The sequence below is a fragment of the Pygoscelis adeliae genome, unplaced genomic scaffold (assembly GCF_000699105.1).
Source record: "Pygoscelis adeliae isolate BGI_AS28 unplaced genomic scaffold, ASM69910v1 Scaffold45, whole genome shotgun sequence".
In the NCBI taxonomy this organism is placed as follows: Eukaryota; Metazoa; Chordata; class Aves; order Sphenisciformes; family Spheniscidae; genus Pygoscelis; species Pygoscelis adeliae.
This window is the reverse complement of record NW_008825114.1, coordinates 6927363-6939752: the sequence shown is the minus strand read 5'-3', so window position 1 is coordinate 6939752 and position 12390 is coordinate 6927363. Positions and strand designations below refer to the sequence as shown.

General features: G+C 37.6%; 1 protein-coding gene across 1 annotated transcript; it reads left to right on the top strand.

Moving 5' to 3' along the window:
• The first annotated feature begins 1496 nt into the window (after positions 1-1496).
• On the top strand, positions 1497-12115 carry FXN (frataxin). Its single transcript, XM_009328078.1, has 4 exons — positions 1497-1594; positions 2985-3105; positions 6603-6700; positions 10424-12115. The coding sequence occupies exons 1-4, from the start codon at positions 1557-1559 to the stop codon at positions 10575-10577; spliced, it is 411 nt and encodes a 136-aa protein (XP_009326353.1). The 5' UTR covers positions 1497-1556; the 3' UTR covers positions 10578-12115.
• Positions 12116-12390: the final 275 nt, after the last annotated feature.

Sequence of the window (12390 nt, the reverse complement as noted above, 5' to 3'; positions counted from 1 at the left end):
CTCGCCAGAGCGCGGCTCGGCCTTGCGCCCCGGGGAAACACAGGAGCGCAGCAAGTGTTGGGCCGGTGGCCTCGGTGGTTCCCAGCCCGTGCAAATACGGCCGTGCTGCGCTGTAGGAACGGCAGCAGCGAGGGCTGCCCAGCGGGGAACTCTGCCTTTGCTGTACTGCAGAGCTATTTACTTGTTTGCTACCCTTTTCCGGTTGCAGAAGATGCATGCTGGCCACCCTTAGCACTTGGTAGGTGGAGGGGTGATACCAACTGTATGCTAGCACCTTGTTGGCAGCCTCAAGTCGTAAGTTGAGTATGAGCACGCTAACGGAGTTACAGCCTCCCAGTCTGGCCAGAGCCTGAACGTATTTATGGTCTTGTAGCTTTTGATCCTACGCGTGCATTAAAGAAACGCTAAAGGGTGCAGTCAAAAACACGTAGGCATCAGTGTGTATTTAGTCAAACTGTATCATTGTGATGGTACAAGGAGTTTGCTGTTCTCAGTCCTTTATGTCCATGTCATGGCTTTGGACTAACAGACCAGTTCATCTGTAGTGCCTGAGGATAGATGTCAAACCATATGGAGAGAGGTGTTTCTGTGTTTTGCTCTTGTGTGTGCTTGAGGAGGGGCTGTCATGGTTCCTTTTTAAATGTCATTTGCTTTTCAACTCACTCTGTTAGTTTTCAAAACCTTGTGTAAGTACACAAAAAGCAATCAAGAACGCTATCTTACCATTCATCCAAAAATAGATACCTTCATGGCCCAGGTTAAGAAGAAAATGGCAAGCATGCTATCTTTCTTTCTTGGTGGATAGCATAAGTGCTTCTGCTAGCGTGTTAGACTAGGGGGTCAACTTTATTTTTATCCATGTTGATGCATTGCTTTCCCTCAAAGGGGTGGCCCATTTTGCTCCCTTGTCTTACATTGTCAGTAAGTTGATACAGCTTTTCTGTAATTTTGATTTGTTTTTTAAAGCTTTTTTTTTTAAACAGAAATTAGAAATTAACCAGCTTGTTTTACAGAAGAGATCTGGAATGTGAAGTGTGATGTTAGTTCTTTTGTAAGTAAGGAGGATTCAGGGCTTCTGTTTATTTCAGTTCAGTACATTCATGGCTTCTAACAGAGGGACACAAGTTGTTGATAATGAACCGTCTGAGTTGTGGATACTTGTGAAAACCTTGGCCTAAGCCAGTTGTCTGAAGTTGCTCAGTAATTCAGTGGTAGAGCAATAGAAAAGAAAACAGTTCTTCTCTTTCCTACTTCACTATTCTATGAATAAATTTTTTTTTTCATTAGTTTGTATCAGAAGACAAGGATATTCTAGATTGCCTCAATCATCCAAGGACTAAAGCTGCATAATTCTGTCTATATTAGCTCTGTGATACAGAATATGAGTATTTTACTTGGGGGAGGATGGAAAGGCCCTCAAGGATCTATTTCATTTATGTGACAAATATGTAATTTATAATTCTTTGTGTTTTAACTTTTAATTCCATTTTACTTAGGCTAACTTTCAACAGCAATTACAATATGCTTCAGAAGTGAAAAGCAAGACTGTTCGGTTAATGAACTTGAGAAATGCAGGAACTCTGAATGACACAAGGTAAATTTTATTTTGAGATATTCATATGAAAATATCGTCTCTGCATTTTAAAATAATTTCTAGACATGGTAAGACTATCAAACTAATGCAATGTTGATACGATGATGTAAAGGAAAAGTACCGTTTTAGCAAAAAGCATTTTGAGTGGATTTGGGAGGTCAGTACATAATTCATGTAGCTAAACATAGGTGTCTAGCACCATTTCACATATGTCAGGGTACATGAAATTTCTCCTTGCACTGAGAGGATGTGACACAGTACCTGTCAGAGACTTCTCCCCTTCTGGTGCAGCAGTTGGAGGCCCAGTGAAGGGTTGTGCAGATGTCTAAAATGGTTCTTAGCATTAAGTGCCTGAACTGCACCCTGAACCAGTACATGAATCCTGCCTAATCCTAAGGCTTTCTGTTCTCCACGCCCCTAGGTGTTTCTGTGGTGTGCCTCACATGAGTGGCATAGAGTATATTTCAGTAACTGGCTAGCAAGAAACTTTTTTAAAAAATTACGTTCTGTATCATCAACTGAAAGATGCTGAGTCACCATAGTTCATAGTAACTGTTGTATTGCCATACCCATTAGCAAAAACTGAAATGATTTTGCTGAATTGTCTGTTGCTAGATACCCACCTACACACTCAGCTAAAAGTTGACACTGATAACGGATGGAAAAATTTAACCTAATTTAATTACATTTGGTTAATTAAACTGATCTAGACTTTTCTTCCCACTAACTTTTTCTACTTATTTAAAGAGGATAACAGAAGCAGTCTCACAAGTGCTGTAAGCCTTACGTAATGGTGCTTTGAGACTCTCTGAAGAAGGTAGTAATTGTATGTATTAGTTCATAAGCACACTTTAAATAATGTGTAATTACCGGGCCGCGTTGGTAATTCCAGTTGAGAAGTTAAATGCTGTGCCTAGAGATGTCATGTGGTATTGATGTTTCTAAACTGCTTATAGCTACAGCGAGTTTCTTAGAGTCAAATGACACGTGCTTCTAAACAGGAGACGTTTGTCTCTGTTCGTAGAGTTCAGAACTAATTCATTCTTGCACAAAGTCCTTTTATGAAAATCCCTTATTTTGAAATCTAACTCTGTCCTCTTAGTACACTTATATGAGTGTATATACTTACCCTTAGGGGTCAGTATATCTAAGGAAAGAAGTACAGATTTCTCAGTTAAGAGCTCTCTACTACCAAAATTTCAAAATTCCACTTCCATTTATAAGGTAGGTTGTTACCTACATTACCTTAAGAAAAATGACTACTTGTTTTATATGATCATTTCATGGTTACTGTTTCCTCCAAGGTCATGGTCTTCGTATGTTTTTATTATAGGGAAAATACTGTCTTCATGTTTTTCCTCCTAATTATGGGCTTGTATGTCATTTGTAGCTCTTTAGATGAGACCACTTATGAAAAACTGGCTGAAGAAACACTGGACTCCTTAGCAGATTTCTTTGAGGACCTAACAGATAAGCCTTTTACCCCAGAAGATTATGATGTTTCTTTAGGGGTATGTTTTAAATATTCTATTACCACTGTAATTATTGTAGATTTTTTTTTGGTCTTTGAAGGAGAATTTTAAATTAGTCACCCTAGTGCCAACACTTAAAATACAGTGAGTTTTTACAGCTTTATTGTTAAAATATGCCTGTTTATACTGACTGGAGCAACTATTCTGGTAAAAAGTAACACATGCTGTTGTATGATTTGAGGATTTAAAATGTTTAGTGTGTCGAGAAAGATACAATATAGGATAATATACGAGCACAAGAGGAGACAGAAACTGGTTTCTAATTTCACAGTGGTCTATAAATTTTTCTAAACATGCATCAACTTCTGACATCAGCAGTCACTTCTCTCCCGGTGAATACTAGGACAGGCCTACGTGGCATAGTACACGTACATCACATGTAACTGGTAGAGCATTTTCTTCGATAGCCCTGAATACCGAGAAGCAGCATTTGTCTTGACCAGGTAGAGTACATTTGTCCTGGCTTTACTGAGGACAGCCTGTGGTGGCAAGAAGCAACAAGAGGATGCAATGTTTGGATAGGTGGTTGCAAAAGTGAGACCAGAGCATACATGGGGAGAAGGCTGCTGTCACGGGAGACATTGGGTGGCTGCTAGCCTGATAATTGGAGCCTTTAATAGGTCAGCCACTCAAATTCTTTTACAGGAGTGACAGACTTAGATTGAAAATATCCGTTCAATTTGTATAGGGAATTTATTAGCTTCATACACAATTCCTAAAGTTGTTTGTATGTTACAGCCCTCTACATGACTTGGAGGAGAGTGCAGTTTCTCCCTATACTGCCATCTGCAACACAGGTCTTTCACTACTGCATTTTTTTGATGTCGTATAGCTGCTTGCTCCCTCTTCATGTCTTACCACAAGGAGGTTGCTTTCTACTAGCCCTGTCAGTTAAGGTTTTATGCTCAGGGACGTTGAAGCAGATGGTTTGGCTTGCACTGTGGGAAAAAACCCAAAACAAAACAAAAACCCCAATGCTGTAGTTTTCAGACTTGCTCCTGTGTAACTTTGTCATCATAATGTTCATTCTTTATTTCTTATAGCTCGGATAGAAAATAACATATTGTTAGTAGGATTCTGTTGTTGCCTTAGTAAATACTCTTTGTTGCTTTAATTAAGTGTGTAGTTAATGTTATGCTAATTGCTTTTCTGGTGAAAAGCAAAGAATAGTTTAACCATTACTATTCAGTATGTTTTAGCATATCAGCGCCTATTAGTCTGATTTAAAGAGCTTAGGACAAAAATCAGCAAAAAGGTTGTAATTACCTCTTTAATATTCTTAGGCACTTCATTAGGTGAAGGTGATGAGTCATCTTATGTCAGGATTTTCTCTCCAGCCACTGTAGAGTGGATTGTGTTTGACATTGACTCACTGTGAAACTCAAAAGGAATTATTTTTACATCCATCTTAATTTTTACCAGTACTCCTTTGTTGCACAGACTGTATGATGACGTAATAATACATTGTAGTTTCTGTTAAGAGCAAAAGGTTAAATAGTCCCAAGTTTACCAAAGTTAATTCCAAACAAAGCTAATGCTATAGCAAACCACAAGGTGGCGAACGTGATAAAGGTCTGTTATGCCCGTGAATTGTTATGAACTTGATTTCTTCATGCAACCTTCGTGTCCAGAGAAGAAAATCTCTTTCAAAGAATATTCTTGTTACCAGGAGCTAACAAACATTCATCCAGTAATACAAAACACATACAGTAATATTCCTTAAAATATGTTAAAAATATCTTGCAATTTAAGTGCTTAACAACTCAAGTTGTATTTTCTAGTGTTCAAAAGTATTGCAAAATGTTTTAAACACAGCATTCGAAGTTAACCTTTAGTTAATTTGCAATGACAGAGCAACAACACTCCAACAGCCGGCACACAATGTAAGCAATAGTACAGATTTTTTGTTAACTCTTTGGAAACCTATTACTTACAGTGTTTCTGTAGCATGCAGCATAACATCATGCTGAATACTTAATATGGCACTAAAGAGCACATAGAAGAATAGTGAAACCTTTCTATTGCTATTCAGGCCTAATCCCCCAACCTGCTCTTACTCTGTTGTATCTCTACAGATCTAAGACCGCTGAGATACAGGAAAGTTTGAATTCTGACAACCAGAGAAGTAGGTTGTTCTTGTCCTTCTTTGCACTAAACTAATATCCAATTAATGTAACTGGCAGGACAACCTGATGGCAATATTAACCAGGGGAGCCTTTTATTTTTATTTTATTGATTACAGATATAAATCCCTTACCAAGCACAGAAACAGCATGGAAACTAAAGTAAAAAAATCAGACCTTGAGAGTATTATTTCATGGCTGATGATCCTTCAGATATGTCAGAAACCAGTAACACTGAGTTACTTTGTAGGGGAAGGAGGCTCTAAGCTGCAGCCTGTGCTGCAGAGTAAGTTTGCAGGCAGTAGGTACTCATAAATGAAAGTACATTTTTCCCCACAGTAGGTGTTTATACATAGCAAATAGCCCTAGCAATGATGATAGCTCTCGTAGTATCTTTTGACCAAAGCATGAAAGGTATGATTCCCTTAAAGAAGCTGTATCATGCTATAGGGCATGAAGTATTTGAGAAACTGTAGATTAAATATGACTAACCTAATATCTGAATCATCAGACTGTATTCTGTAGAGATACCCTTTTTAATTAGCATAATTCTGATCATGTGTAGGTTAACTCTAGTCCAAGTAGTGTTGTTCTTTTACTCCTAAAGTTAGGACAGAAATATTTTTGTCAGAGTTACGTATGCTTTTCAAATGCACTTGTGAAAATGTCGGAGAAATGTGAATCATGTTGTCAGTAAGAAATGTGAGTAAGAAAGAGAAAATAAACACTCACTAGGATTATGGTCTAAAGCTGGCATAACTAAAACAAACCAGACCTCATGGAGTTTTGGAGTGGAACATTTTTGAGGTATGATTCAGGATCTAGGCACTTCATCAGAATTATTGGAGAAAGAATTGTCTTTATTCACTGGGAAACTGTTACAGTTATTTAAGAAAAGTTAGGTAAAATTGCATGGCTCAGGAATCTAGCAATGACACATAAAGCTTCTTGACTTTGAACCACACCAGTTCTGCATTGTTCATGAATAGAAAAAGTTGTTATTGGATGATGTTTTAATCGTTGCAAAATGAACTAGCAGTTCTTTCAAAGTGACAGGTCAAAGCTCAAGAGTATTATTTAAGTAGTGCCACTGTGAATGGTGCAAACACACTAAATCAAACTCTGACCAGAAGGTTTAAAGTCTAGATCAGACTCAAAGATATGCAGCTTGTCCTAGGTATTAACACAAGTTTTTGATACCTATCATTCTTCCAAGCTATGATTATTTGGGAAGTAGTTGGGAATGTGATACAGATATGTAAGTTTCTGTTTATCTACTGCAGATAATGTAATTCTTGTCAAGTAACAGGATGCAAATTTTTAATTTCTCACTTATTTTCTTTGTGTTTTAAGAGTGGAGTTCTAACAGTTAAATTAGGCGGAGACATGGGAACATACGTAATCAATAAGCAAACACCAAACCGGCAGATTTGGCTGTCCTCACCCACTAGGTAAGTTATGTGTAAGTTAGTTATGTAATATCTGCAGACTGGGTGGAAATGTACTTCCCCTTTTTTAATAGCACGGCATGGGCTATGTAATATCCTTTTCACAAGTAACCCTTTTACTCAGTATAATCTCAAAACATGACATAATCTAAATGTTTGATAATAATTTGTTACAGAGGTTTGAGGCACAGTGCAGTATACTGACATACCTAAATTAATCCAGCAAATGTGTAATACAGAATTTTCATACCCTGTTCTAGTCCAAAACCACTGTCTACAGGAATATAGCTTACTCACAGAAAAAACAAACAGCCGTGATTAAAAAAAAACCACAAAGCTTTTGCTGGAAAAAGAGTGATGATGATGTTATGATCTAAACCTCTCTTTGTATTTAAACAGGGTGGCTCCTTCCCCTTTAAGCTCGTGGGATTTCCTGCTTTATATGTTTATGTGCTCTCCCACTGGTTGTTTTTGTCAAGCATCTGCACTTTACAGGACCATTGGCTAGCTGTTCCCTCTGCCTTCTCGAATGCTGTGTTTTGATCTCAGGGAGGGCAGCCAGATATGTGGGAAAATGTTGTAGCTGTCTCCCCAAAAAATCTGTATTCTCTGCCACTATCCTGGGGAAAGAACTGAGGGAGTTGGTCAGTGTTGCTGGTGAAGGAACCAGCTAGCTGGAAAGTATGAACACTCCCAGTAACTATGCAGGCGTACCTCTTGAATGTTGTTCAGAAAGAATGTATTGATTGCAAAACCGGCAATGGTTTTGCAGCAGTGGAATTCTGTAGTAGGGTTTGTGTCAGGGGAAAAAAAAAAGCACAATGGAATTTAAGATTTTAAGAGAAACAAATTTAATAGACATAAAACTTACCTAAAGAAAATTCTAGTTTTGCTTTAGTGTACTTATGTACTGGCTGGTGCACAGCATACTAGGTTAGTGATTTTTTTCTACTAACTCCTCCCCTATCCCAGGATCCTATTATTAATTAAATAATTTACTTAACAGGTACATGACTTGCTAAGGCACAGGCCTAGCAAGCTAACAAACCATTTTGTTTAGACAGGTAGGTGCAGGCTGTGTGTCAGAATTTATTCATTCCATATATTCTGCAACAAGCATAATTTCCAAACCTTGATTCTGCTGAAGATGACTGTAAGATCTTTGTGTTACTGACACAAAGGTTTCATCTATTTATGAAAACCAAAATTCAGAGAATTCCTATCTGTTTGAAGCCAACTCTAGTTGAGCTAAGACATACATGCTCCAGAACATGGAATTTGTGAAAAAAATGTTAAACTTTTTTTATTGCTCCAGTGGTGAATAAAAATACACAAGGAAAGAGATAAACGTGAAAATTCTCCAAGGGTATTTTTCATCATCTGTGATGAAAAATGATTCACCCACAGACATTAAGTTTTGTGCTTCCTTAACTGGTATTATGGTAAACAGTGGTATTTCCTGAAATATGATGCTACATGTTCACTTACTTCCTAACTTCTGAAAAGCAACTCCAGCAAATACTATATGATTTGGAGTGACATACTTCTTAAGTGCAATATACTAGGAAGTGAAAGAAGCAAATGTTACTGCCAGTGATCATTTGCATTGAACGTTATATTTGAGAAATTTCTACAGTACACGTAGAATCTTGACTCTTTAGGAACATATCCCGAGGGAGACAAATTCTTAAGATGTGAGAGAGAGACATTTTCTTGAATTTTTTTGACCTTCTGTTTGCTATCATGCATCTATACACTGAAGTGAACTTAAGCTTGTGTTTGTAAAGCTTAGTCAACTTAGTTGACTTTTTTTAAAAAGGGGGTGAGGGGGTGGGTGCAACCTGCCAGCAGTGTGATTGCAGTAATTTCATGTAACTCCTTTCACTGAAAAGACTTTTCAACCTTACACAGCATCTCTTAATAACGCCTTAATGTGATTTCAAGTCTTCTCTCTTACTGTTTAAAAATGTATGCAGACTTTCCATGAGAAATATATTTAGTCTATATTTAACTTTGTAGGCATTTAATAGAATTCACAAGATCACTTGCTAAAATTATTAATATAAATGAAAAAAATCACATTTGTACAGCATTTTGGAGATTCAGAGAACTATGGAGGTGTTCTGTACACTAACTGTATCACTGATATTTACTAGGTAACATTTAAAAACAGTTCAAATAACTTACACATTTCTTTTCTTTGTCATCGTTGATTACTTCTCCCAAGTAACTGGCGAAAGGACGAGAGGAAATGGCCTCAAGTTGCGCCAGGGGAGGTTTAGATTGGATGTGAGGAAAAATTTCTTTGCTGAAAGAGTGGTTAAACATTGGAAGAGGCTGCCCAGGGAAGTGATTGAGTCACCATCCCTGGAAGTATTTAAAAGACGGGTAGATGAGGCGCTTAGGGACATGGTTTAGTGGGCATGGTGTTGTTGGGTTGATGGTTGGACTCGATGATCTTGGAGGTCTCTTCCAACCTTAATGATTCTATGATTCTAAATGGCCTGCCTTAGCCTGATTTTCATGAATGGCTGCATCCCATTCTGTCATTCTCTAGGTACAGGACAGTATAAACATGTGCTTGTGCTGCAAAGACAAAGAAGTGAGAAACGCGTAGTAAAGTAACTGGAGCACATAATCTCGATTCCAAATAGCTACAAGTTCACATACAGCAAGTGAGATTTCGGTGGAAGTGGCTTTGATTTGTGTTTGCATTTGTGACTTCTCATAGTTTGGTTAGTGGTTAGAAAGTTCTTCATTTGAATATTGCGAATAATTCAGGATATTCATGGTGCAGATTAGTGTTTACATTTGTAGAAAACCTGCAGATTGTTCGTGTGTATATATAAGATAGTCTGTTTTCTAGCAGACCTTGTGCGTGGATTGTCTGAGTTCCAAGGCATTTTGTCCTACGAGTTCAAGGATAAGACTGATGGTTTTTGTGTTTATCCCAGATGACCATTTCATTCCTTTCTCTTAGTTTCTCTAGCTGATGTTAACAGTAGTGAGAGCCTTTCAATCATTCTCCTGTTTCAGATGTGGAGAATTGGGTGGACAGAAAGGTCTGGAATGGAACCTGGGTGTTCAAGTTTCTTTCTTGATACTTACTGTAGGCCTGAAAAATCAAGCAAACAACTATATGATAGCACAGAGGATATGATATATCCTATATAGGATAGCAACTATATTTAGCATTTTAAATATAAATCTCCCACATGCCAATATTTGCTTTCAGCTGGTAAATTCTTTTGTTGCATCTGAAAAGAAAGTGAGAATGGTGATCTGTATTCTGCAGTGCTTATAGTATCTGCATGTGACTGCTCCAAGAACTAATCAGTAGCATTAATTCAGCATTATACAAATATCCCTGGTAATATTTGTGTGCAAGAAAATTATATGGGTGAGGGAAGAAGCGGGAAGGGAAAGAAATTGGGGAAATGAGTGTTAAAAGCAAGACTGTGAAAAGCAAGAAGGGAAGGAGGGAGCTTGTGTCCGCTGGGAGTGACCGATCTATTTCGTCACCTTTCACATATATTTCTTGGATGGCTCAGCAGTTCCTGGCAGATCTGGCCTTTTCTGCTCCACTTCCCCAGACTGCCCACCAGTCCTTCTCCACGCTGTCCGTTTCCTTTACCTGGGCACTCTCTGGGGTACATTATAAATACAGGCTTCCAGCGGCTCCCCATGAGTAATCTGTACTTACACAGTGTGTATTTTGTTTTCTAGTGGGCCCAAGCGCTATGACTGGACTGGACGGAATTGGGTGTATTCTCATGACAGAGTATCCCTTCATGAACTACTATCAAAAGAATTTTCAACAGCGTTAAAAACTAAATTGGATTTGTCCTGCTTAATATATTCTGGGAAAGAAGATACTTGATATTCTACCTCAGGGAATTTTAAAGACTTTCACCACAAGCCAAGCCCTTCCTTGGTTTCTGAAGTACCTGAGCTTAATTCTGTTGTTGTTTTTCTTGACATCACTAGGCTGTGCAACAAAAATGAAAATAATATATTTTTCTCTAGTGCTCAGTCTTTGGGTTTCTGTGACGCTGCTTGAATCTGTGTCCATGTGGCACAGGTGGTTGGAGGTCGCCCTTCCTGTCACTGCATTTCTTACTTTGTTACTGCAGAAGTAAGTCATAAATTCTTACTGTCTGTAGTCTTGTTTGGATGAAAGGACTGACGCACCTGGTGACTTCTGACCAGTGCATGAATGCTAAACAACTTTTGGTGAGATATTCACCCAAAACAAGAAATGCCTGCGAATCGCATTGACATAAGTTGTGGTACTGTGAATGCATTGCATTAAAATTTGTGGCTATTGCAAGTGAATAACGCATCACAGGCAAATTGAACATGTCATAAATGAAATGACTGTGGCAGGTAGAAACTTTTCATTTTGTGTAATGCATGTAATAAGAGTTTTTCTCTCAGCATTGCAGAACTGGCTCTTTTCTCCCAATTCTAAATTCTAGTGTCTTTCACATTCGGATTTTTTTTTTTTTTTTTGAGCTAAACTTTAAATTACTTAGAGGTCTGTGCGGCTGTAAGCATCATACAGAACTGGAAAGGCTCGTATGTGATGTTTAAGCTGTGCAGCAATATCTCTGCAAACACTTCATTCTGTTACTGTGGATTTCTTTTTCTGTTTCCTTTTGTTCTTCAAAGAGTAAAAAGTACATAATTTATTGACCGGTTTTTTTTTAGTTGAGCAAAATTAAGATCCTCTTACGGTAGCAAAAATTTGCACTAATATTGTTCTGCTGCATTTCTTAAGTGGGCCTAGATCGTCTTTTTTCAGCATGATGCAACAAGGCTCCCCTTGGTACCGTGCTGATGCAGAAACTTTTGCCTTTTCACTTCTTAGAACTGAGTATGGTACTTAGGCTGATGAAGCTGTCTTTTTCAGGCTGTTAAAAAATAAGAATGAAATAAATTATATACTCCGGATCTTAAACCAAAAAGCTTTAAAAGAAATTGTGAACTGCAAGAAGAACATTTCAACACTTGCACTGTTATATTATTACCACTGGTGGTTTTTAATTGCCTATAAAATGGAAGCACAAAACTGTTGACTAATTCTTGAGGAAATGGTTATACCATAGTCTTACAAATTGTTTATCAATGTATGAAAAGATGTTCAGTGCAAACTATTTTTCTTCTTGGTTCCTCTGATGCTTGTGGTTAGTTTGGCATGATTCTCTGGCTAGCTAGAATTATTGCAGATGAGATTAACTCTGTCATTGAAAAACAATAGCTATATAGTATTGTTGCCCAGTATTTGCATTTAAAGTATAAGCGTTATTACTTGCTATTTCCCACCGTTAAATAGAGAGCAACATTTCACTGGAAGCAGCTCTTGGTTAATTGTGCACACTGTTTGAATGTTTTTTAATCAAAATAAAAATATGACAATTACCTGAAATTTCAGCTCTGCTGGATGAGGTAAATACAATGACTACCAACTCATATGAGTACAAGAATAAAAGATACTTTTTTTTTTTAGCAAAGGAAAGCTGAAAATAGAATATCTTTTTACCATTTTGAATTTAGAACACTGAAAATAATTTACAGCATATGGAAAATGATAGTATTTAGCTCAATCTCCTAGTAGTTCAAATAGCTATTTAAACACATTTGTATAGAAGTTAATGACTTGATATTTGAATCAAGAATACGTCCTCCTGGTT

What these genes read in the sequence shown, in the direction of transcription:
- FXN (XM_009328078.1), top strand. Translation starts at nt 1,557, where the DNA reads ATGAACTTGAGAAATGCAGGAACTCTGAATGACACAAG. An exon ending in GGAACTCTGAATGACACAAG is followed by an intron (nt 1,595 to 2,984) that starts GTAAATTTTATT and finishes TGTCATTTGTAG; the next exon opens with CTCTTTAGATGAGACCACTT. An exon ending in ATTATGATGTTTCTTTAGGG is followed by an intron (nt 3,106 to 6,602) that starts GTATGTTTTAAA and finishes TTGTGTTTTAAG; the next exon opens with AGTGGAGTTCTAACAGTTAA.